Here is a 25,951-nt window from a genome sequence, read left to right on the forward strand (position 1 = left end):
TCGGAACGTTTTGTGCTTTAAAAAGAAAAACCAAAAAAAAAAACCAGCTTGAAAACAAAACCCTTGGAGGAGGTGGGTGGTAACGGGATGTCAGTCCATCAGTAATTCCATCCACACTTCCAAGGTGGGAGCTGAGCAAAGCTGGGAAAAGGGGCTGGGGGGGCAAAGGGAAGTGAGACAGTTGAGGAAAAAAAAAAAACCAAGCAAAAGAGGAAACTCACCAAAGAACAGCAACCAGGCCAAATATTTTCTGTGCTGCCACCCCAGAGGAGGGACAAGTGATTGTCCTTCAGATGCAGAGATGCCACATGTCCCCTGACACGTGTGTGTCCTCCCCACCAGTGATGTGCCCCTTAAATCCCCCCCCTGCTGGAGTTTCACGGGAAGAATGGGAATACATGTGGGGTTTTCCGCCTCCTGGATAAAAAGGAAATTCCAGAGCAAACCACCTCACTTCACTCTCTCTCCTTCAGGGGAAGATCTTCTGGCTCAGTTTGAAGTCTCGTCATCTTTGATGCCACGTGCAGGTTTTAGTGTCAATGACTGGAAGTGGTTCAGGCCCTTTTCCCAAAGGATCCACGAGGGGAAAGCTGAATTCTCACCACTGACCTTACAAAGTGATATTTTAGATGTGGAACCCTGCCACTGAATCAAACAGGAACCTTGCAATCAGGGCAGAATAAAAAACAAAAATAAACCCAAGAACCACAAAGCCAGGCTTCTGTTAGAATGAGCTGTGGAGATTGACCCAGGTGCCACTTTTCCTGCAGCTGGCACAGAGGGATCATGGAATTATGGAATGGTTTGGGTTGGAAGGGACCTTAAAGCTCACCCAGTGCCACCCCCTGCCCGGGGCAGGGACACCTTCCACTAGCCCAGGTTGCTCCAAGCCCTGCCCAACCTTGGACATTTCCAGCCACAATTCTTTGGGAATTCCATCCTCACCACGCTCCCAAGGAGGAATTTCTTCCAAACCATCTAAATCTCCTCTCTTAGTTTAAAACCACTTCCCCTTTGCCCCATCACTACCTGCTCTTGGATAACCCAGCGCTGCTCAACTCTCCCCCTGGAAGCTTCCTATTCCCAGGAAAAGGTGCCTGGGATGCAGCAGGCAAGGAATGCCCAGGAATGGCAGGTGGGGCAGGGCTGGGATGTGCTGCTGGAGGACTGAGAGCGAAGCAGCACCAGCAGAACCCTCTCCTGGTCGGCCCTGAGCTGAACCACGACCACGGGTCAGGGCCCCCCTTTGATCCCCGTGTTCCCTGGCAAGGAAGAAAAACCACTTTCATGATTCTCTAAGAGCAGCAGGAGACGGGTCTCCCAGGGTTCCCTCTTCTGTCCGTGCAGAACTGGGAAGAATGGGAGTGTGTTTTCACAGAGCTGCTCTCACAAAGGAGCTGGGAGCTGAAAGGGGCTCGGAGGAGTCTGTGGAGCCTGTTCTGCTTTCAGCGGCTCAGCGGTGAATTCTCACACGGCCACCCACGTTCACAGCCCACCTGAAGCTCAGCCATTAAAGCAGCGACCCTCCAAGCCCCGTAATTGTTCATCTCTCCCTTTAATGCACCCTTGGGGGGGTTATTGAGCTGCTGTCCTGTCAGCCAGACAAAAGGATCCTCAGACACCTCCGGGTGTGAGGAGCACAAACCAGAGAGGAAGCAGCAAGAAGGGGCTGAGGGAACACCAGGGACTGTCACTGTGTGCTATTAAAATTGATATAATTTCCAACAGCATAAACAAAGCCCTTCTTCCAAGAAGCAGCACAAAGGAACTGGGAGTTTAACTCGCCCCTCTTACAAAAGAAAGCTGGTGGAAGTGGAAGGCAGGCCACAGAAGGATGCTGTAATTAACTGATTGGGGGTAATTGCTGCATTTGTCATGAGCTAATACAAAGAACATCAGTTTATATCAACTTGTAATTTCCTTCATTTAGCTGTAGAGACATAAAATATTCATGCTTTAGTAGATTACTTACTTCAGTATAGCCAGAGGCACAGGCTGCTGTCACTTTGAAGTCTTTTGTTTCAAAGGTTACTCCAGCACTTCTGTCTGAATGAGGGAAAAAAAGGGGGAAAAAGGGCCTTAAAATATGAGGGAATTAACCTGAAATATCTACACGGGGTTGCATAATTTGATACTTTTAAAAAGCCCCAGTTCAGGCCATCTTTACAAGTGACATTGCTTAATTACCCTGCTGTGCATTCCCCGGAGCACTCGGTGATCACGGAGGTGGGGGGTGACTGTGCTGAAGTGATTTGCCATCAACCCAGAACCCCGGGCAGGCACTTCCAGCAGGACTCCAGAACCACAGAGGGCCTGGAGACAAAGCCAGTAGCAAAGCATCCAGACAAAATCCCAGCTCCCCAAACCACCTGAGCCTCTAAACCGGAGCAAAGAAGTGGTTAAGGGCCCATTCATGTGCTGGGGGATCACAGGGAGCACTCACTGCCCCGGCCCCACACGGCAGAAGCAGTAAATAACCTTTTCCTTTAAATCATTTTCAATCACCCAACAAAGGAGCTGTGTTTGAACCAGCTCTGCTTTTGTTATGACAGCTGCTGTACTGTCAGATTAGTCCACTGCACAGCTGTTGGGCTCAGTGTTTTTTCAAAACATGTCTAAACCGCTCAGGATTCGGGAACTTCTTTTTTTTTTATTATTTTTTAAACAGCACCAGAGAAATCACCCCACCAAGCTAATTGCTTCAACAAAGCTGGATATTCATTACAGGCTGCAGAGTAAATGGGGAAGTTGGGGCTTCATCATCTTTGAAGAGAACTTCAAAGGACGTGACAATAAAGGAGAAGGTGGGGGCAAATCGGTGCTGAGGAACTCCCCCAAAAAAAACGCTTTGGGAGATTAAAACACGGAATGTTCTACTCGAGGAAAAAAGAGCCGAAATCCCTTTCAGCTCAGATGTTTTTCAGAATACCCCAAGACCTCTGCAACGGTCCACCTACTCCATTCCCTTTATTCTTCCCCTTTTATCTGCCCATCCAGAGCACTCCTGCTGCAGGATTTTATTCCCCCTCCATCCAGCTCCCTGCCAGAGCCTTCATTGAGTGGATGTTTTCAGTGGTGTTTTCAGCCATGTCAGCCTAAAAGAAGCAAATATAGAGAGATTAAGTGCAGCCCAGTAACCCAGAGGTGTGTTGCTGGTGTTTGTTTGACACATCCAAGCCAGGAAAAGGCACGTCAGGAACCCAGAGCCCAGCTCAGCTCTGTCAGGGCCGGGTGAGCACAATGGGTTATTCCCAGCCACGCTCCTGCAGCACATTTCCATATATATTACACAGCCCAAATGAATCATTTCTGGCACAGGAATATCGTGCCTGACTGGATGCAACAGCTGCTCCTTCCTTCGTGCCTCGCTCTCTGGTGACCTGCTTTTGATTAGAACATTTGCCACCTCCAGGAGGGGGCAGGGGGGGAATAAAACCCTGCCCAGCTCACACAGCCCGGGTGTTCCCAGGAGCAAAGCTGCCCAAATTCGCAGCTCATTTGCTTCCCCTGAGCAGGGCAGAGGGTCGGATCTGCTCTTTCACGTCTTTTTTGGGGGGGATTTTTTTTTTCTCCCTCTTTCCTTACTCTGTGCTGGAAAGTAAAGCAAAGTGGGACAGGATAAAATGGTGATACCCAGATATTCTTTGGGTTTATTTCTTCGCAGGACACCAGGCACAGGTTCAGAGCAGCAGCATCAGCAAACACTCTAAATTGCTTTAGAAAATGAGGGTTTTATATAAACAGAGCCCCCTCCCTTCAGTAGGGAGTGGCCATTTTCCCCCTGGATTTCTCAGCGTCCCAAGGAAGCCTCGGGAGCAGCCCAGGAGGGGCTGGAAGGTGATCCCACATACCAGAGGTGAAGTTCTGCTCCAGGGACCTCTATTTATCAGCCCACAGAATGTGGGAGGAAGGAAGATGGGCACTGCCCCCCACAGATCACAGTGGGAACAGCCCCCGTGGATCCAGGAGATCCCCCCATAATCCACCTTTAATATTACTTTCTGGTTCTTAATATTTACCTTTAATATTACTTTTTTTCCATTCATAGAATCATTAAGGTCGGAAAAGAACTCTAAGATCATCAAGCCCAACCTTCATATTAATCCATATTACATTTAATTTCGCTCTGGGGAGACTGAAGAAAAATAAAAAGTCACAATACACAGTACATTTGACTTCTGTCCCACTGTGTCACCTTTCCACAAAATAAAATCGTGGAATATTCTGAGTGGGAAGGGACCTCTAAGGACCATCAAATCCAACTCCTGGCCCTGCACAGGACAACCCCAAAATCCCACCACGTGCCTGGTGTGAATATCTTACCAAGCTTAATGACATAGTCACTACCTAGAAACACCATAAAACATAAATATATATATTTATTTATTTATTCAAGCTTCTAGAGTGAGGTTTAAACATTTCCTGCTGTCACCTCACAAACAGCTTTATTATTACACATTTCACATCACTGTGGATACTTCCAGACAGGAGGTTATTTTTTTTTTACCCACCCCTTTTTCCTTAATTAAAATCGTTATCACTGAAAGCAGGGCAATAAAGACTCAATTTCTGGTTTCTTTTTTTCAGCCCGGTGCTATTTTTCACCAGAACCTTTGTGGCAACAGAAGCTCAAAGCATCGTTCCTTCCTGCTATTATAGAGCAATGAAGTTCAAAGGCAAAGCCAGTCAAGACAAAAGCCAGTGGATGGGAAGAGATGAAGACTCGAGGAGCTCAGGTGTGCACAACCCATCACCTGCTCAACAGCTCAAAGCAGCTCCACTTAATGACCACTTAGAAGCTTTATCCCTCCTGCTTTATCCCTCCTGCAGCTCAGACTTCGCCTTTATTGTTCCTTCCAAGTGTAAAAGAGGTTAAAATAACAGAGTGCGGGGCTGAGGAAAAGCGAGGAGGCGCTTCTGGGGTTGGAAAGGCTGGGAATGGGGGGATTGTGATGCCTCCAGGGGCTGAGGAAAAGCGAGGAGGCGCTTCTGGGGTTGGAAAAGCTGGGAATGGGGGGATTGTGATGCCTCCAGCTGGGGGGTCCCAGCGCGGGGAGGACACGGAGCTGCAGGAGCCAGTCCAGAGGAGGCACCGGGATGATCAGAGGGAGAGTTGGGATTGTTCAGCCTGGAGAAGAGAAGCTTCAGGGTGTCTTCATTGTGCCCTTCCAGTGCCTGAAGGAGCCAACAGAAAAGATGGAGAGATTGTTTATAGGGGGCTGGAGTGAGACAGTTTACAGGGGGTTGGAGTGCCAGGACAAGGGGGAATGGTCTCACACTGCCAGAGGGCAGCGTTGGATGGGATATTGGGATGAAATTCCTCCCTGGGAGGGTGGGGAGGCCCTGGCACAGGGTGCCCAGAGAAGCTGTGGCTGCCCCTGGAAGTGTCCAAGGATCCCTGGAAGTGTCCAAGGCCAGGTTGGACGGGGCTTGGAGCCACCTGGGCTGGTGGAAGGTGTCCCTGTCCATGGAAGGGGTGGAACTGGATGAACTTTGAGGACCCTTACAACCCCAACCATTCCAGGGATGGGGCAGCCGCAGCTTCTCTGGGAATTCCATCCCAGCGCCCTGACAGGGAACAATTTCTCCCCAAATATCCAACCTAAACCCACTCTTTCAATCCAACCCCATCCCCTGGACGATGCGGCGCCCTGGGGGCAAAAATTAGAGCGCGGGAGGGAGCGGGGGCTCCCCGCAGCTCCCAGCGCGCCCCCGCCGTGTCCCCATCACCCCGACCCCCCCGTGCCACCCCAAAATCTGCCGCGCGCGGGGAAAAAGGGAGCCCCCCCAGGGCCGCCGTGACCCCGACGTGATTCGAACACGCAGCCTTCTGATCTGGAGTCAGACGCGCTACCGTTGCGCCACGAGGTCCCGGCAGCGCCACCTCCGCCCTTCCTGCAAGAGCCTGCGCGCCGCCCCTTCCCGCGAACCGCCGCCGGGATCGACCCGCGCGGGGCTCCCCCCTCAGCGGGAACCTCCCGCTCCCGGGAATCTCCAGCTCCCGGGACTCCCCGGCCCGGCCCGTTGGAGCCGCAGCCGCCTCCTCGTCCCCCCCCCCCGCCGCCTCAACGGTTTCCAATCCGCCCGCCCCGCTGGCCACGCCCCACCCCGCGCCTGGGCTGTACCACTGTCCCCCGGGAGGGGTGTCCCGGCACCGCCTGGGGGCGCCCACCTGCGCGCTCCGCTGGCGGGGAGGAGCGATCCCCCCCCGCCCCGCTCTGGTTTGTCCCGGCCCCGGCCACGCCTCTTTTAAAGGGCCCGCGCAGGGAGAGCGGCCCGTGGCGTGCGATGAGTTGGGCCGTTCTCAGCCGTTCTTTTGCTGCTTATTTCGATGTGCTTCTGGCAGAGAAGGGGCCTGCAAGCAACCTGGACAGGGACTTCTAACATGGCATGGAAGGGCAGGACAAGGGGGAATGGCTTCAAACTGACAGAGGGGAAGTTTAGGTTCAATATATGGAAGAAATTCTTTGCGGAGGGTGGGCAGGCCCTGGCACAGGTTGCCCAGAGAAGCTGTGGCTGCCCCTGGATCCCTGGAAGTGTCCCAGGCCAGGTTGGATGGAGCTTGGAGCAACCTGGGCTGGTGGAAGGTGTCCCTGCCCATGGCAGGGGGGGTGTCTGGAAGGTCCCTTCCAACCCAAACCCTTCCATGATTCCATGAAAGTTCACTTTGACTGCCCCTATGAGTGTCACCTTGTTTATAACCATGGTCACCCTGGATAGAAAATATATACATCTATAAATATTTATATATATATATTCTTATATCTATTTATAATTCATATATAATTTATATAATTAGTAGAATTTTTATATTTATATTATGTATTATTTTTATACTTAGTAAATTTTACCCGAGATGCCAGCACTCGATTTCACAGCAGCTTCTGCTTTGCACCGTCTCCGTGTGTGTGTAAATGAGTGGCTTTGCAGCAGGACTCTCCAGCTGCACACAGCTGGATTGGTGGGAACAGGATTAGGGAACTCCATCTCTCCTCGTCTCCCACCACAATCCCACCAAACCCTTCTGCACAGAATAAAACCCACCCCGGAGGGGTCTCGTAAATCCGGTTTATTCCAGCTGCTTCCCGGCGTGCTCGGACAGTTGGGATGGGAAAAGCGCCGGCTCCGAGTGCAGATGGAGCCGGACAAACCCCCTGGAATATCAAGCAGGAGGAGACGGATCAATAGGCGAGTCTCAAAGCACAGCCGCGATGCTCATCTCGAATTTACAGCCCTGTCACAGCAGCGGCCGCCGGGCTCGGGGGGATTCGCAGCTCCGGGATACCCGGGAAGAGCCAAAAGGGATCCGTGTCCATCGTCTCCGCTCCAGAGTTTTCCTGATCCCTTCCCCGAGGACACGGATGCTCCCGGTATCCCTCCCCTGTTCCCCCCAGCAGCTAAGGGAGATTCCCCCCCGGGCCAAATCCTGCTGCAGGGCTGCGGGAAGGGGGAATATCCCGGGAGACGATGGGTGTTGTAGGAAAATCCTCCAGGAAAACGCTGCTCCCTCCCCTCGGGCTGAACCCCGGCCAGCGAGGCTCCTTAACAAGCCCAATAATTACTCAAATAAATGTGGGTTTTTTCCATCTGACTTCAAAAGCCCTCAGCTGGGAGTCTTCCTGCTGTCCCAGGAATGAAGGGCATCGTTGTGGGGCTGATTTGTGCCTTAATGCCCCTGTGCCCTTCCCCACATCAAACCCACTTCCAAACACCGGGAATACGGGCCTCTGGAAGGTGGATTTTGGGGTGTTTTGAAGAACCAGCTGAGGAAAGGAGGAAGCTTGTCCTGTAGCAAAAACCCTGATCTCCAAATGGCTCGAAAATCCACACTCTAAATATCCTTATAAACATTCTTTATTTATTTGTTTAACTCGTATATTCCTCTAGCATAGGAATTCCCAGGGGAAGTGCTCTGCTCTGTGCGTAGAGACGGGTGTGTGTTTATTTACAAATGCCACATTTATTTTCCCAAACATACAGTACTGTTTTTCTATGGCTCCTGGGGCCGGGAAACTCCTGAGGAACAGGTCCCTTCCTGATGAAATCCAGGCAGTGGGATAAAAAATATAAAAGGACAATACCAAGAGGTTTAATGCTCTGATCCCTGTTAGGCAGCATTAGGGGGATGTTTCAAGGATGGTTCTGTGCCTTTCCCTCTTTGTCAGGGATCGATACAGGTTTATTTCGGGTGGAATCAGGAAAATTTATTGGCTGGAGCAAAATCCCAAAGCAAACACTTAGATTTAGGCAGGGCTTTGTTGAGTCAGGCCCTGCTGTGAGCCTGCCTTTGCCTGCTGGTGCTGGTTGGTTGTTGGTGTTTTTGCATAGGAAAAATCTGGAGAAACAGGAGAAATCTGAGTGTTGGGGTCCAGTCCAAGCTCATTTCTGTTTAATTAGTATTTCTGTAGACACCTCAGTGTCAGATTGTCTCTCTGGTTTCACACTGGCATAAAACAAGGGTCGAACTCGACCCACACCTTGTAATAAACTGCAGAGCAGTGATTAATCCCAAGTATTAAAGTCCATCACGTGGTCACCACCACGAATCCTCGCGCAAAAATAAAGTTACATTCAAGAAATACACTTTGGGTTGCACCAACTTCCCTGGGGTTTTTTTTTTGTTTGGTTTCTTTTTGGTTTTGTTTTTTTTTTTTGGCCCAAAGCTAAATCTGAAGGTCCTCACCAAGGACTCGCCAGGGCTGCAAACCCTGAACTCGGGAGGCTCTGCTGATGTGCAAAAATAGGAACAGAACACGGTCAGCATTTTCTCCCAAAACAACACAGGCTTCCCTGTGCCCACCTGGAGCTGCCCAAAGCTGCCTGTGCTTTGTCCTCAGAATAACATTGTGGAAAATGTGGCGTTTTGGGGCAGCCCCAGCTAATTTTGAGCTGGAGGAAGGCTCGGGGAGGGGTGAGCTGGAACGGGCTGGGAGCATCCAGTCTGTGTCATCTGACTGCCCAGGAGGAGCTGGAAGAAAATCCTGCCCGTGGGAGGGCAAAAAGGATGGCTTTGACCAGGTGACTTCTGGGGAAAAAATAATAATAATAATAATAAAAGAAAAAAGTGGGTTTCTCTTGGCTGCCCCCCAGGATGCAGAGATTGCCCTGCCTGCAGCAAACACAGCTCGTTGCGAGCCCAGAGCTCCAGGTCGTGGCCTGGGTGGGAGTCTGTCCTGCTGTGGAGCGTCTGCCTCGGGCTCCCCAGGGTTATTTTCTGCTCCTTTTTCACGTCTCCAGCAAACCCTTTAAGAATGTGTTACCAGATGGAGAGTTCAAGCTGCAGTTTTTCCTTGGCTTGCCTCCCACAGCTGGTGCTTGTGCCCTTCCAGCTCGGTGCACAAACATTCCTGCAGCTCACACCAGATCCTGCACACTCCTCTGGCAGGACCCCTCCAGCACCAGGACCCCTCCAACACCAGGAATCCTTCAGCACCAGGAACCCTGCAGCACCAGGATCTCTCCAAACCCAGGATCCCTCTGTCTCTAGGACCCCTTATTCACCAGGGCCCCTTTCTTACCGGGACAATTCCAACACCAGGATCCATCTGTCACCAGGATCCCTCCATCCCCAGCCCATCTTCCAAGGGATCTGCACCCCCTACCCCCAAGTTTTGGTCCCCAGCCTGGCTGTTTTCCAAGCAAATAAACACCTGGATGCTCTTTCCCTCCTTCCTTCCCTCCCAAGGAAGCCAATATTTCCAGGGGGCCACACTGCCTGTCTTGGAGCGAGCCTGAGGCCCTGCTCTGCTCACTTGGGTCATTAAAACTCTTTTTTCCCGACACTCCAGCACCAGCTCCACACCTGACCCCTCGTTCCAGGCAGCTCCTCATTCCAGGGGATGTTCTGCTCCATCCCAGGGGTGTCGTTGCTTCACTCCAGCTCTTTGGCACTGCAGGAAAAGCTTGGGGTGCACGGGAAGGGGACGAGCTGTGGGACAGGCACCCCCAAACCCCAGTGGGGACCCAGGGCAGGCACCACAGGGAGAGAGGAGCCCCCCTCCTCTGTGCATCCCATCATCTGCTCCAAGGGAAGTTGGATGCCTTCCTCAGTGTAATAGGATTAAAGGAGGATTATTGCTGGTGGGAACAAATGCATCTTTCGGGAGCAGGGCTCTCCTTTCCCTGAGGAGGGGTGGAGGTGGAGGCTCTCTCCAGAGACCCTGGGAACCCATGGTGTGAGGGAACAGGGATTTGCAGACATTCCAGCTGTACACTGAGCTGGATTCGTGATGGAGAGGACACCTCACCCCTTGCTGCACCCTCTCCCCAAGGATGCTCAGGAACAGCCAGGACATGAGGGGTTGTGCAGCCTCAGAGAGCCTGAGCTCACTGCTCCTTCCTTCCTCCCTCCAGAGGATGGAAAAACCTTGGAAAAGCACTTGGAACCTACTGGATGATAGTTAGTAAGTCAGTAAGATTTATCTACTCCAGCATCGCTCAGCTCCAGGGGACTCTGGAGCGGAGAAGCAAAAGTGGGGTTGGAAGAGCCAGAGGCAGGAGAGCAAGAGGAAATCCTGGAAAATAAGCAAACCCCGAGCTTATAAAAATGCCAGGGGTTGTGCAAACGTGGGGGAAGAGAGAAGGAGACGGGGAGAGAGTGTTCTGTGACAGGAGCTGTCACGCCCCAGCCCTCGCAGGCTCCGAGCAGACGCTGCCCTATTAAAACGCCGCCACGGGAAAGAGAGAAACAAAACCCATTTGCTTTTGCCCACTGCAGATTTGTCAGTGGGAGGATGGGGGGGGGCTCCGAGGGGCTCGGGGCAGGGTGGGGGATGCTCAGCTCTTGGCAGATTCGCTCCAGAAAAAGCAAAAAAAAAAAAATCAGGCTGCAGTCTGGTGGGAAAACAACGTGCGGACGACGAGACCTTCAGCTGTAAATCTGGAGGTCAAATCATTCTGATGGGGAGGAATCAGAAAAGCACCACGAGCCGTTTATGAACACAATGGAGGTCAATCCAGGAGCAAACCATCTCGCTCGGAGGCACGGTGGAAAACATATTGTTGCTTTGAGAGAGCTGCATCCACCCAGGGAGGTGGGAAATTCTCTTCAAAAATAACTGCTGAAGCTCGAGTGCTTTAACGTTCACACGGCTCCTGGGTCATTTTTCCTCGTGTTTTTGAATGCACATATAATGGGTGTGGGCGAGTGTCTGCCTGTCTCAGTTTTACGTGCTACGTTCATTAAACCCCGGGCTTGGGAACCCCTCTCTGGAGACAGGAATATTCAGGACAGCTCATCCCAGCCCAGCCTGGGGGACTCCCACTGCAACTGGGAGAACTGGAAGCCCCTCCCCAGCTCCAGCCTCCTCCCCAGTGCTGCTCCAGGGACACAGAACCTCCATAGCTGCACATCCTCAGCACCCCCATGGCTCTGTGATTCAAGAGGTTCAGCAGCACAGCTCGCCCAAAAATGAACTGGGCCACTCTTCCTCACCCCTCAGCAGTGATTTAGTTCCATCTGAGCACAGATGGATGCTTTTCCATGATTTTCCTCCAAACCTCTGCTCTGGGTGCTCTCCCTGGAGCCTGCCCTGCTGCTCTCACAGGGTGATGCCTGCTCAGATCATTAGCAGGGACCTCCCCTGCATCCCCCAACCGAGCCAAAACGTGGGAGCATCAGCAATAACCAGGCTGGGACCTGCTGGTGACCAGTGACAGGGCAGCTGGACTGGCTGCTCCCTCACATGTCACCTCACGTGTCACTGTGTGCCCTCTTCCGTGCCAAAACCAGCTGGGAAATACCCACCTGGGAGCGCTGCTGGGGGGCTGCAGCCCTGGCTCCCACAGCTCACAGAGCTTGGGATTAAAGAGGGGAAAGAGCAAAGTGTCCTGAGCTGCCCCAGCCTGGGTGTGACACACACAGACCATGTTCGTGTCCCACCTCCCAGCACATCCCACCCCAGCCAGCTGCTTTCCCAGGAAACAGGCACCCAGCAGGGAGGATTTAAAGCTCCTCAGCTGCACCTTGGGTTGTTATTGGTGCTTCTGGCCAAGCTCAGGGTTTCGTGCTAAATCCTTTGGATAAGAAAATAAAATAACAGCCGTGTTGGTCCTGGATGTTGGCTGAGCCAACAAATCTGCTCCCAAGGGAGCTGTCAGTGGCACAGACAGCTCTGTTGGCCGAGTGTGGGTCTGGGAGCACTGGGAAAACCCTGGAAAGGTCAAGCCTCTTAATCACAGAGGAGGATTTGTGCTCCAAGTGTGCTCATCCCCCATGGTGGGGTCTCCTCAGGGGTCTAAAAGTCAACACTCCCCTGTGCTGACCAGCTGCCCCCAAGCATTTTCCCTTTCCAGGGGCTGTCCCTGCTGCTCTCCAGCAACTGGGAGCTGCTGGTGCCTGGATGGGAATGCTGGGTGTGTTCAGGGACAGGGAACTGGGCACTGAGACCCAAACCCTGAGTGTGTTCAGGGATGGGGGACCTGTCACCCAGACCCAAACCCTGGGAGTCCCTGGCTCACCAACACTCACCAGCTTTCCCATGTGCAGATCCTGGGGCTGTTTGGAGGGTATCCCAGTGGGAATGTCTGCCTGAGAGCCCTCGGGAAGGCACAGCATGCAGGGGGCTCCTGTATGGCTTTAGCAGAGGGTGGGAAGGACAGAGGGACAGGGTAGGGGGGAAAGGGGGTCCCTGGGCACAGCCACCACAGGAAAGGTGGTGGCAGGAGCAGGACTAACCCTGGGGAAGAGCAGCTCCTGCCCAGCAGTCCTGGGCACTGCTTTTGGCCCCAGGCTCAGAGGGTCTCCACAGGGAGGAGGGAAGCGCAGTACGGAAGAATTTAAGGATTTCTGCCCTGGAGAACATGTCCCTGGAATGGATCTCAGGTGCCCCAAGCTCAGGAATTTGGTCCTGTTCACCAAAAGAGAACAACCTCCTGCTGAGCCTCATGGCCCAGGGGTGCAGGGGGTGGGCTCACCCCCCGAGGTGTCCCCCCTGCCCGTGGGGTGGGAGCTCCTGGGCTGCACTGGTCCGAGCAGGGTCCGTGTGTCTGGTGCCTCCAGAGCCCCCCAGGGTGCTGCAGCCACAGGAGCAGGAGGGCAGAGGCACGGAGAATGGCTTCCTGGACTCACAGACAATTGCTTGAGGCTTTAAAAGGAGAAACAAGCCCCAAAACGGCTCATTTTCTGCCTTCAGCCAGCCCTGCAGCAGCAGGACAACTTACCAGCCAGGGGCCAACCCTGCCCAGGACCGGGACTCCAAGGTCTGGCCCCGGCTTTTGAAACCCTTTCCAGGTCTGTCTGGTGAGATTTGCCAGAGCAAGGGCAGGTTGGCTCGTCCAGAAGGGAAATCTCTATCCCCCTGGGATGCAGGGTCCCTCTGCCCCCGAGTGCTGGGGTGCTGGGGGCTCAGCACCCGCTGGGATTGCTGCAGCTCCTGGGTGACACCCCCAGCCTCTGCTTCTGCCTCCCGGCAAGGTCATTCCCGTGCCTTGGCTCTCCCCTGGCCACAACCGGCGTCTGGGAAGAGAAAATGAGAGAACGTGCAGGAGAAACGTGTTAGAGGAGATTAAGCAGCTCCCCCCCCCGTGCTGCCCCAGCCCCCGCTGCTGTCCGTGAGCAGCTGCTCAGCCCCGGCTCCTCTTCTCCTCCCAGACACCTCAGCTCGGTCCCTGAGCCCCCCGAGACCCCCGAGACAGGGCAGGCAGAGGTGGTGCCGCTGGGGGCAGGTCCTTGCAGAGGTGAGGAGGAGGAGGAGGAGGCACCCAAAGCCCCCCCGGCGGTGCTGCCGTACCCAGGGGCCGGGCGGGGTCCCGAGGCACAGCTCGGCAGGGTCTGTCTGCTCCTCACACGGCTGTCTCCTGCTGTGCACCGGACTCTTCTTTCTTCCTCTTCATCTTGCAGAAGCCGTGGAGCCCGCAGAAGCAAGCGAAGGTGAACTGGGGCATCACCTGGAGCAGGAGAGGCTCAGGAGCACCCCCGGGACACCTGGATGGGGACAGGGAGAGGAGTCAGGGCAGCTCCTGGGGATGCACAGGCAGGATGGAGGGTGTAAAACAGACCCCCCAGAACTACAAACCCGGAAAATTTCCCTGTACCAGGGCACATCTCCCCCCTCCTCCCTCCCCGGAGCCCCCAGCCACGCTCTCCCAAATTCCCCAGCCAGCCAAAGGCAAGGAGACTAAAACTCCCCCCCCCAGCCCCTCTCCCAGGGAACAATCAGGACAGACGTGGGGACAGCTTGCAGCTCCTGGTGCATATGGAGGGCCGGGGAGGTGAGGAGCCCTGGGACAGCCCCGGCACGGGGGCAGCACCAAAGGTTCTGGCACAAAGAGCCTCAGCTGAGCTCTCCCGGTTCCCTCTCTTTGTGTCCGTTTCCAGCAGATAAAATAATGCCCCAAAGCACAGCCCACATGATGGCCCAACAGCTGCAAAATGTAATTATGCAAATGAAAGGCTGGGGGTTTTTAAATAAATAACAAATCCTCGCAGAAATTCCGTCTGAAGCGAGACCTTCGTTTGCTCCCTGCTTTAATTTTTAGCTTTGTGCAGGAAAAACAGAATCCCAGCCTGGTTTGGGGTTGGGAGGGACCTTAAAGCTCATCCCACTCCAACCCCTGCCATGGGCAGGGACACCTTCCACTAGCCCAGGTGGCTCCAAGGCCCTGGGATGGGGCAGCCACGGCTTCTCTGGATAAGCTTTTGCACAGTTTGCAGCCCTGATTTTGGGCCAGACCAGGCAGTGCTGGTGCTCAGAGGGAGTTGTGCCCGGCCCTGCAGTGCCCAGCAAGGCACAACCTCAGCACCACGGCCCTCCAACCCCGTGGGGAGCAGGGGGACTCCCCCACTGGAGTTTGGAGCAGCCCTAATTCCCACCAGGGCCAAATGGGAGGGAATTAACCACTGGGAAAAAAGCCAAAGCAGGTGGGGCCCGTGGCCCCCCACGAGCCCCCCCCCAGCGGTGACGGTGCAGGGGGTGATGCCACATCCCTGCCTTTCCACTTCCCCGCTTTCCAAGGGGGCCCAGCTGCAGCACAAAGCCAGAAACATCCCCTTTAATTCACTCCTGCCGCTGCCCCCCGTCCCCAGCCATCTGGGTACCTGTCTGGGAGCTCCCAAATTAAATCAGGCTCTACCTCTGGAGCTCACAAATGATGACCACGGGCTCTTTAATGAGCTCTGAATGGCTTCCCGGCATAGCGGCGGGTCCCGGCTCTGCCTTTGTGCTGCTGCTTTTTTTGTTGCCAGCCCGAGAATGGGATTTTGGAAGGAACGGCTGGTAGGGTTTTTTTTTTGGGGGGGGGGGGGGGTCGCTCAGCTCCCACCCCTGAGCCCTCCCGGGTTTGCACGGCTCCAGCTGGAGCAGAGCACGGGGAGGGGGCGATGGGGAGGGGGAGCCTGTTTTGGGTGGGCACACGGCGTCTGGTCCAGCACCACCTCACCCGGGGGTTTTAAATGCTTCCCTCGCCCGGGCAGGACACCCCCACCATCCCCACAGCACCATCCCTGCATCAACCAGGCAAACCCCAGCCCCCCCAGGGGTGCCCCGTGCCACCCCAAATCTGGCCGTGCCCGTCCCGGCTGTGCCCCCCACGCAGGCACAAAGGCTCCCTGAGAGCCTGGGCGGTCTGGCTGGGACCCCAACGTCCATTAGGCACCTATTGATATATTTAGAGGAGCTTGTACCACGGAGGCTTTTCAGGCTGACCCTCTGCCTCCCATTCAGGCAGGGGACAATGATGAATGAGCCCCGGAGAATGGAGGCAGCCCAGCTGAGGCCGACGCTCCTGTTCTTCTTGAAAAGGTGGAAAAAGGATCCTGAAGGAGCAAGGAATAATTAAAAAATAAATGAACTGGCTTGGGCAGCGCTGACAGAGGCCCTGGCTGATTTGCAAGGGCCGGGCATGCTCCACAGCCCCGTTGCTGCCCTTTCTATTCAGGGGAGAAGATCCTTTCTGGGATAAAACTCTGGCTGCAGCAGAGAGAAAATGCGAGAGAGGAGCATTAAAAATGTAAAGCTGGAGAATTCTCTTTAGTCAACTGCATAACCCCAGGCCGTGTTTGTCACTGTCACAGTGATGAATTGGGAGCTGTCTGCAATCAGCATGCTCACTTTAATAATGGCACTTTCCCTGAGCCCTGAAAAAATGTCTCTCTGAACCAGCTGGCCGGAGTCTGTTCCTCAGCCCGGCGATTCCTGATTCCCTGGGATTCGCTGGGCAGCTCTTGGCACCACGGCTGGCAGCAGGAGCAGCTTCAGGAGGGAAGGTGCTGGGCAGGGAGAGCCAGGGGAGCAGGCAGGGGTGCAGGCAGGGGAGCAGGCAGGGCTCAGCACAGCCTGGCTGCAGGGACAGGAAGGTGCTGCCGGGCTCCATCAGTGAGCACCAAACCCAGGGCTGGGATGCTCAGGCACCAGGATCTTCCATTCCAGCCGATTTTCTTCCCCTGCCTCAGCTTTTCTATTTCTGGGAAGCGCCGTCGAATTAACTTTTTAGCGACTTCGGGGGGAAAAAAAAGAACAAACCAACAAGTTTTGCATTTGAAACCCTGAATTTCAAGGCTGCCTTTTCGCTGCCGGCGTCTGGGGCGTCCTCCCTGGGAAACGAGATCATTTGCAATGGAAATCGCTCCCATATTTTTGCAGGGGAGCCGAATGGAATTAAATAATTTGTAACGAAACGCAGCAAAGCTCCCAGAAATTATGTTTCATTTGCCTTTCCTGATGGCTGGTCCAGCCACAGCCACAGCCACAGATGAGGTTTTTAGGAGTGACTGATGATTTGGGGATCACCAGCCTGGCTTTCTAAAATCCACTGAGCAGACACCCTTGGAAGAGTCCCCAGAGACACGGTTGGGACTTGCAAGGACTTTCTTCAGAAGCCTGGCTGATGTGGATGCTCCAAGCACGGGCAGAGCTTTGCCTGGGACTTTAGTCAGGTTCAGGTCCTGCATCCCAGAGCCTGTCCCTGTGTAGACACAGCCCCTTTCCCACACTCCTCACCCTCCTCCTCCTCCTCCTCCAATTTAGCTGTTTGCCAGCCAAGCTTTCAAACTCGTTATTTCCCGGGGTTGCTTTTTATTTTCCCCCCACAAACCTCGGACATCTCTGCTGCTTACAACCAGTCCTAAGCTAAACCCGACTTCAAAGCAGCTTCTATAATGAGCAGCAGTGCATTAGAAACCCGACAACAGAGGAGCTGAGGCCGGGCTAAAACCAACCTGAAAAGAAGCACCATCCCTTTAAGGAGAGATAATGAACGGAGAAGATGTTGCTTGGCATGTTTGCAGAGAATCACTAATTAAAACATCGCTTCTGTAAAGTCTGCTGATCCCATTGATTCTTCCCCCCACACAGTTAATTTGCTGCTAGGAAGGCAAAGTCGCAAGGGTCCTCATTATAAAAATTTCACTGGCTGCAGCTAATGGTTGTAATTAATAGGTGCAATAAATTTCAAATGGGCAGCCGGGGTGTTCATTAGCTGCGGGCTGACTCAGCACCGGTGGCCTCACCAGTTACTAAATAACCCATTTCCAAGCAGACGGGAGGGGGAAGGTGCTCGGTGGCACAACTGGTGCATCCGTAATTCCCCGCCCAGGGCAGAGCTTGAATAAAGAATTCCCGGCCAGCCCCGGATCTGGCTCTTTTTGTCCCGGTGGTGAATTGTCTGTGTAAACCTCCCCCGGCAGCTGATGGGGGGTGGGTTTTCCCAAAAGGTTGAGTGGCCTGGATTTCGGGTGGGATCAGCGCTCAAGGAACTGAACCCTCTGATGTAAAGGGTGAATACCCAGTGATGGTGTCGCAGCTCAAACCCAGGCATGGCTGGGTCTGCCTGTTGAGGGTGTGGGGTTTAATGCCCTGGTCTTTCTCTGGGCATCCTGTGCCAAAGCTGAGCTTTAAAATCCCCCCCAGGCTCCCCCTGAGCATCATTCCCTCCGTGGAAGGTCCCAGTGCTGCAGCCCCCCATGCCCACCAACCCTCCCGGGGCTGGGTGCTGTCCCAGCTTTGATTAAAAACTGCAGCTTTTCAGTTGGTTATCATCTGGCTGTAATTAAAATATCAATAATTGGCACACTTTTCCCCCAGTTGTCTCCCGGGACCGGCACCCAGCGGGCTGGGTGACCCAGGAGGAAGGTGGTGCTCTTTCAAATCATCATCGAGGCTGCACAGGGACAAACCTCATCCCAATTCCCGGCAGGATTTGGGAGCTGGTGCCCTGTGGCTTCACGTGCCTGAAGCCAAAATGACTTGTGCTGCCAGGAGGGGTGTCCAGGGGCTGGTACAGCCGCACAGGGGCTGCCAGTCCCCCTCCTTGGACAAGCCTGGGCCTCACCAGCTTTGGGACACGGGAGCTCCACACCCAAGAAGCCTGGCCGGTGGATGCCTCCTCATTAATGGCAGTTATTATCTGTAATTAGCAGCTCGTCCTGCTCTGCACATTCACTCCTGGGAGCTCGGGAAGGACCAGGGAATGCTGGAGGGGTCCAGCCGGGTGATTTTGGACACAGGGCTGCCCGGGAGTGTCTTTGGGTGGCTCCTCCTCGAGCTGCTTTCTTTAGACCAGCCAGGGGATGAATTGGGATTTCGATCACTGCCTTCTCAAAAAGAGCTGCGTGCCTCAACTCTCAAAGATGCTTTGAGACTTCCAACCTGCTCCACTGTTTTATTTAATGCCATGAATCCTTCATAACCCAGGGCAGCCGAGGGGCTTGGCTGTGCCCAGCCCTGGACGTGGGCAGCAATCACAGAGCTGTGCTAATTGAAAGGTGGCTGGAGCTGCTGCTGGGAGGTGGATGCCAGACAGGCTGAGAGCTCACCTGGTGCTGGCAGCATCTCCTCCTCACGCTGGACCTTTGCCAGGGGTCCCTGGCAATGCCTTCTGCACGGCAGGGCTTTCATGGGAACACTTGTCCCGTGCCTGTCCCCTCAGGTGTCCCTGAGGCCGGAGCAGACTGAAAACCACAGGACAAATCTCTCTCCTCCAGCCCTTGGGCAGTGCCTGGGGGCACTGGGGCTGGCAGAGAAGGGCGAGACATTTGGCACAAAGTGCCCAGCTCTGGTTCCTGACCACCAGACCAACGTGCCCCCTCCGTTTCTCCGTTCCCTCCCCTCCCAGCCGCTCCCCGGGAAGCACAGCGGGTTGTGCTCCCTCTGTTCCTCCCGTGCTTCCGTGCCTGCCTTGCTAAAGGAAAAATCAATAGCATGAAAGGTAGTGAGAGCAGGTCTCGGGGGTGGAGGCTCTCGCTGGCAGAGAGCAGACAGGCTGCCAATAATCCTGCTCGGCCCGACAGCCTCCGAAACATTACCGGGGGCTCGTGTTTGTGGCTTCCTCACCCCTGGAAGTGTCCAAGGCCAGCTCGGAGCAACCTGCTCTAGTGGAAGGTGTCCCTGCCCGTGGCAGGGGGTGGAACAAGGTGAGCTTTGAGGTCTCTTCCAACCAAATCATGCTGTGAAATGTCTGTGGTGCTAAGGGGGACCAGAGAGGATTTTGCTCGTTGCTTCCCCGCCGCAGCATTTTGGGTTGCAACAAAACCAGGGCTCCCAGTGTACCTTGGGGGGATTTGCCCTGCTCTGCCCTCCTTGGCATCCTCTCTCTGTGCTCCCCAGCCCGGGGTGGGGGTGGTGGGGCCAAGCCAAGCGTGTCCACCCTGCCTGGCGTGAATGGCTCGGGGCAGGCATTGTCAGGGGGGAATTTTCTGAATGAGCAAATCCTCATTAAAAAATAATTAAAACAGCCTGGCGAGATTGGCTTAATTCCTTTCATTTTGACTGATGGTGTTTAGTTTTGATGATTTATGTGGCACGGTCCTTGCCAGCTCTCATGCTTTCATTGTTGGAACTCATGGGATTTCATGATTTTCTTCCTTCCACACCTCCTTGAGTCATGGGATTACAGCTGAAATCTCAGCTTTCAGTTTTTTTCAATGACTATTATTTTTAAAGATGCATTCCAGGCTGGTGAAATAAACTTGAAAGCCCGACACCTAATGACTCAAAGCTCAGGAAGTGAGAAAAGAGAAAAAAAAAAAAAAAACAACAAAAAGAAGGGAGGAATTGCTCGTTTCCTGCTTGGCAAAGTGGTTTGGAATCCCCCAGCGTTGGTCAGGTGGTCGTGGAGGTGGTGGGGGCTGCAGTGGTGGGGTCTGGGGTCATGGGGTTTGTGGCAGTGGGATCTGTAGTGATGGGAATGGGGTCTGTAATGATGGGCCTGTGGTTGTGGGATCTGCAGGAATGGGGTCCATGGCAGTGGGATCTGCAGGAATGGGGTCCATGGCAGTGGGATCTGCAGGAATGGGGTCCATGGCAGTGGGATCTGCAGGAATGGGGTCCATGGCAGTGGGATCTGCAGGAATGGAGTCCATGGTGATGGGATCTGCAGGAATGGGGTCTGTGGTGATGGGATCTGCAGGAATGTGGTCCATGGCAGTGGGATCTGCAGGAATGGGGTCCATGGCAGTGGGATCTGCACCCTTTTCACCCACCCCATGGATCCAGCCCAGCCCTGCCAGGTTTCTATGCCTGAAGACATTGCACATTTAAAAAGCACCAGTTTGCCAAGTCCTGCTGTGGAACTAAACCTGTCCTTCCCACGTGCTCCTGGCCACCACCTCCCCTCCAACATCCCCGTGGCACTGGCCTGGCCGTGACCTCATGGGAGCTGCGGGGACAGACCCTGCCTGGTGCCAGCTGCGTGGCCACAGGCTCTGCTGGCCCTCCAGCACCCCTGGCAGGGGCACAGCGTGGTGGGAGACGTGCCTGGAGGTGCCAGGACTTCCCTCAGCCCCCTCCTCACCCCTCAACACCAAAGGGCTCCCGCCTTCCCCTGGCAGCCCGGTCGGGCATTTCCCCTTGGAAGTGCCCTTGGTCTCTGCCCTGGCCCTTTTGTTCTGCAAGGGGGGGGGTTGTGCAGGTGGGGATGCTTTGAACCGCGTGAGAAAAGCTTCCCCGGCAAAGAAAAGCCACTCCCGCGGCAAAGAAAAGCCACTCCCGCCGCCCTCGCAGCCCCTCGGCGGCGCCTGAAAGGCCGTGCCCCCCACCACCCCCGGCCCCCTTTGTCTGCCCACCCCCTGCCCCACCCGCCTGGCGAAGGCCCTGCAAGGCTTCAATGCCCCCTTTCAGCGGCCGTTTGTTACCCAGAGGAATAGGGGGGGGTTCCAAAGGGGCTCGGGGGTCCGTGCGCTGGGTGCCTGGAGGTGCCTGGAAGGTGGAGTCCCTCCTCTGTGTAGCCCATGGCTTTTCGCCCTACATGACTTAGGGAAAGCAATCACATAGGAATAAAAAGCCATAGACCACAGCAGAGGGCTTACCCAGGATAAGCCAGCAGTCTTTGGGAAGAGTGAAGGGAAAAGGGAAAGGAGAGGGGGGTAAAAAAAGTAACTCTTCTGCCTGAGTTGTCCTCCCTCCCCGTGACCAGCTGGGAGCACAACCCGCTCCCTCCTTGCATGGGGACCCCAAAACCAGGGTAGGTTCCCACCCAAAACACCCCTCAGCACCGTGGCATCATGGGGGGGCTCCTCCTGGGTTACCCACGGGTCAGCAAGGAGAGATCCAAGCCTGGCAGGTCTGTCCCCTCAGCGGGGACCTGACCCCGGGAGGAGGACCCTGTGCCCTGCCTTTGTGCTCCGGATGCTGTAATGAGCTGTGACTGCAGGGACAGCAGCAGGGGTGAGGCTCAAAAGGCACCGTGCCACAGGCCAGAATGAATGGCAGGATGTCCACGGAGCAGCAGTGGAATGGTTTATTTTCCCTCTCCCCGTGTCCTGGCCACAGCTACACCTCATCTCTGTCAGGACCTGCTATTCCCCAGCACAGCTTTTTGTGCTGCTTTGAAGGATCACAATAAACCTGACAAACCTTGAGTTATAAACCAGAGAGTCGACCTGGCTGCAAATGGAGCAGCACAGATTTCCACCTGCAGATCAAGTGTCCCTTTCCCAGGGGGAGCACCGGGATCTGTGGGATAAATCCCTTTTGCAAGCAAGGGGGTGGAAAACACTTGCCTCGGGGGTGTAGCTGTACCCTGCCCTGGAGCTGTTTTGAAAATCTGACCCTTGGGGCCGCAGAGGGACTTGCCCACAGTCACGGAGTCACTCAGCAGCAGAAGTGGGAGCCAAAACCCTCCCCGTGGCCCCACTGCCCCCACAGCTCACCTGGCTGAGGCTGCAGAGGCAGCGGATGCTCAGCCGAGGTGCATCCAACAGACCCGCCTTTGTCGGCTGAGACAAAGGGCTAAAGAAAGGTCTGGCTGCAAACCCGCCTCCCGCTCACCTCCCCCACTGCCGCTTCCCCTTCTGCCTTTTCGGGGGAGTTTTCCTCTCGTTACCCACAAAAGAGGCATCTCAGGCCGAGGTGATGTGCTTCACAGGAGCAGCTGCTCCAGCAGCTCCCCCGAGAGCCGGGCACGGACCTTAAGCTGTAGAAAAGCCCCTGCACCTCCCCACACCTGGGGAAGCTCCTTGGGTGGCACCAAAACTGCCCAGGTTGTCCTGGGAAAGCGCCGGCCTCGGCCTTTATTCCCTCCCCCTGCCAGGACAGCGCTCGTTCAGCAGCAGTGACTGCTAATTGCCGGGAGCTGATGAGGTCAGCTCCGCTGCTGAGGGCAGGAAACTCCCTTTCTCTTTGCCCTCACAAGAATCCTCGGGAAATCCAGTGTTCCCAAAACTGCGCAGCAAGCGGGATCGGAAGTGGGGAGGATTTTGCTGTGGTTTGTAACAGCAGTGAACACGACTTTGACCTACAAACCAAACTCCTGGAGCACAGGACTGGGTTTTTTTCTCCCCCCTGAAGTTCTTTCCTCTTTTAACTCCCATATATGAATGGTGAGCAGAAAAGGCCACCATGTGCCCCACCTGTGGCACAGCCACGCTCCCCTCCAGCCCCTCCACGGGTATCCCAACATTCCTTGGTCCTGGCATTGCATCCTTGGTGCAGGTGTTGCTCTGGGAAGATCTGCTGGGAACACCCCGGGTATGGGGGTACGTACCAGCAGCCCCACATGGGTCTCTGCCCTCCATGTCCAGCACTGACCCACCCCTTAGTCCTGGGGTGCACTGAGGATCAGCCCCAATCTCACTGCACATTCCGGGGGTAAATCTGTCCCAGTGGCTCTTTGGGACGTGGCCTTGTGGCACCCCACAACCTTCCCGAGCAGGTGGCACCCAATTCAGTGCCAGGCCACCTTCCCCTAGCCCGGGAAGAGGAGTCCACGTGCCCATCCCAGAGCCACCATCCCCACTCGACACCGCGGGGACCCGAGGACAGCCCGGAGCCGCCGGCCGAGCACGGCTGACCTCACCTTTGGCAGCGCGGCATCCTCTCCGCGGGAAGGGCCCCGTGCCAGCCATGCCCGGGCTTGGGACGGCAGTGCCCGCACCGTCCTGTCCTCCCCCGGTCCCTGCCGGCAAAACCCGGGCGCCGCGGGGATGCTCGGGGAGCGGGTGCCCGGCGCTGCCCGGGGTGGTCACTCCCACCGCCCCGAGCCCCGGCGGGCTGCGGGGGGGTCTCCCCAACCCTCCCCTTGCCGGCTGCTCCCCCTGCCATCCCCAGCACCCCGCGTCCCGCCGAGCCTCTCCGCGCGGGCACATACTTGAGATGGTTGTGCACCGAGGGGCCGGGAGCGCAGGGAGGGAGGAAAAGAGGGAAGGAGGGAGGGAGGGAGGGAGGGAGGGAGCGGGGGGTCAGGTATTTCTCCATCCCTGGCTCCGGAGAGCCGGTAACAAAGGCGCTATTGAACTGCAGCCTCTCTGGTCTGTGAAGCAGAAACCTCTTGTATCTACTTCAGTGCCTTTGATCTAACTCCCCCAGTGGGATGGATATTACTCATGTCCTGCTGCTCGGGTACTGCTGCCAGGGCGGGACGGGGGGGACGAGCCCCCCGCTCCTCACCCTGGGCTTGGGAAGCGTCCCACCAGCATCAGGCACCCAGTGCCCAGCTCCAGTCCCGTCCTTCCCTGTGCTCCTTTACCTCTCCTCTCCAAACCCCAAGCCCTCCAGACCCCAAACTTTGGGGACAGGTCCCGCGCTCAGCCGAGCGAGGAGGCAGGAGGAGCAGAGCTCTGCGCCTCACATTCCTCTCCTGTAATTAAAGCCGGTGCTCTGGGTGGAGGGGGAATTTCCCAAAGGGTTTTACTGGCGTCTGGACAAGGGTCAGACAATGAGAACATTTGACAGGGTGCCCAAATCCGCTGTATCTTGGATACGCTCAAAGCCTCCCCCCTGTGTCCCAGGAGCTGCCTTGGGGTGGGTGGGGGCTGTTTGGGCAGGTTGGGAAGGCGGGTGTGACTTTGGGGACTCTCTCACAATGTCCCCACGGGCCTTCTCCCCAACCAGGCTGCCCCAAAAAAGCCAAAGCTTGAACAGCATGAGCTTGCTCTGAAACCACGTTCCCGCCGGGATGCCCCAGGAAATCCTGGGTGAAGGAATCAGACGCACCTCGGAGACACTCAGCACTGAGATCGATGCCTTAAACAGGGCTTTGCTGCCTCCAGCAAAGTAACTGCCTCACTCCCCGGGGAGCCAGGGGCACTCGGGGCTTATCCTGGTTTTTGCCAGTCCTGGGGGGACACTGGGATGCTCTGACAACCTGCCTGGAACCGTCCCAGCTGCCCACAAGCACTTGAGTGCCTTTGGAAATCTTACTCTCCTGCCTTTGCGGCTCATTTGCAGAAAACCCAGTGCCTGGCAGGTCCCACAGCAGCCAGAGAGGCACGTGTGGGAATGGCCTGTGGAGCAGCCAGGCCCCTGGGGTGCCCACGTGACGGTGTCCAAAGCGAGGGGACCCAAAATCAGAGCATGAGGGGAAGCCTCCCCAGAGCCGGGGGCTCTCGGTGCTGCTTTGCCTTCTCCCGGGGCTCCTTCCCTCCTTTCCCAGCTCCCTGCCCGTGTCTCAGGTGTGGGGGGAGCTGAGACACGTGCAGAGACCGTCCAGGGCTGCTCCATCCCTGCTGGGAGGTGGGAGGGAAATAACAAACCCCAACGAGCGCAATGGAAAGGACGGATGGACAGATGGACAGACAGATGGACAGATACTCCAGAACGGAGGCTGACCGAGCTGGGAACACCTAAAGGGTTTTTTCCACATAGATCCATACTATTTGCATCCCAAGAAGGTTCTTTTGGGGGATGCTTTAGGGTTGTTTTAGCCTATGTTTTAGGGGATCACCTGCAGTTCCCCCCTCCCCAGCCACAGGCTGGCTCGTGCCCCAGGGCAGGGTGTGCAGACCCCAACTCCTGGTTAGTTTTTAAACATCAACTATCAGAACTTGGGGACCAGTTGAAGTCAAGAGTCGGGCAACGATCCATTTTCAAGCTGTCTTGACAACTGGCTCCAGCACAGTGAGATTACATCTACTAATCACATTTATAAGGCGCCCAGGATCATGAATTGGGGATTCAGAGAATATTTGTCATTGTAACAATGTCATTTCCCAGCCTTTACCTTGTTCTCCAAGTCGTTATGGCTGGACTTTTTGGCTTTATAGAAACATCTACCAGGGAAAAAAGAGGCTCCAGAGCATTTGTTGTAGTGGTGCTGAAGGTGCATGTTGTCTGCCACTTGTACATCCCATGGATAGGGTGCTACTGGGGTTATTTATGGATTTTAATCAGCTTTCCCATCACCTGATTTTCTACTGATAGCTGCTTTAACAACACAGATATAACCCAAGTCTCTCCAGAATGCCCCATAAATCTTCCAGGCTATAAAAAGGGGAGGCCAGGTAAGCTGAGCAACCCCCCTGATCCCTCAGCACACCCGTAAGGCTCAGGAAAGCAGCACCAATCTGCTTCCCTGCAGCTCTCCAGAGCTGCAGATGAGACCACACCGTCTCCAGCACCTTTTATCGAGGCATTCCAGGGAGATGTGCTCCATAAATCCACATTTGCAGCCCCAGCAGCATCCCAGCAGCACGGGCTGAGCCCAGCTCCCTTCTCCGGGATGCACCACAGCCATGGGAAACCCACAGGAAGGGCCAAAATCCTCCTCATTTTCCAGGTGCACATGTAATCACACGCTCCTT

General features: G+C 55.3%; 1 protein-coding gene and 1 non-coding gene across 5 annotated transcripts in view; both read right to left on the minus strand.

Moving 5' to 3' along the window:
- Positions 1-5,799: 5,799 nt before the first annotated feature.
- TRNAW-CCA (transfer RNA tryptophan (anticodon CCA)) lies at positions 5,800-5,871 on the minus strand. The gene has a single exon. It is a non-coding gene; the product is annotated as a tRNA-Trp (tRNA).
- Positions 5,872-7,836: 1,965 nt separating this feature from the next.
- The window catches only part of BLACAT1 (BLACAT1 overlapping LEMD1 locus), a 32,904-nt gene continuing 14,789 nt past the window's right edge, over positions 7,837-25,951 (minus strand). For 3 of the 4 annotated variants that reach the window (XM_064635541.1, XM_064635540.1, XM_064635538.1), the window contains exons 2-3: positions 13,731-13,924; positions 7,837-13,456 (exon numbers count right to left, since the gene is read on the minus strand). In XM_064635541.1, coding sequence (XP_064491611.1) covers positions 13,783-13,884 — 102 coding nt within the window. In that variant the 5' untranslated portion in view covers positions 13,885-13,924 and the 3' untranslated portion in view covers positions 7,837-13,456; positions 13,731-13,782. Of the gene's footprint in view, positions 13,457-13,730; positions 13,925-23,229; positions 23,441-25,951 lie in introns of those variants that run through there. The other variant, XM_064635539.1, reaches the window with a different exon arrangement.

The sequence above is a fragment of the Pseudopipra pipra genome, chromosome 25, assembly GCF_036250125.1.
Source record: "Pseudopipra pipra isolate bDixPip1 chromosome 25, bDixPip1.hap1, whole genome shotgun sequence".
NCBI classification, from domain to species: Eukaryota; Metazoa; Chordata; class Aves; order Passeriformes; family Pipridae; genus Pseudopipra; species Pseudopipra pipra.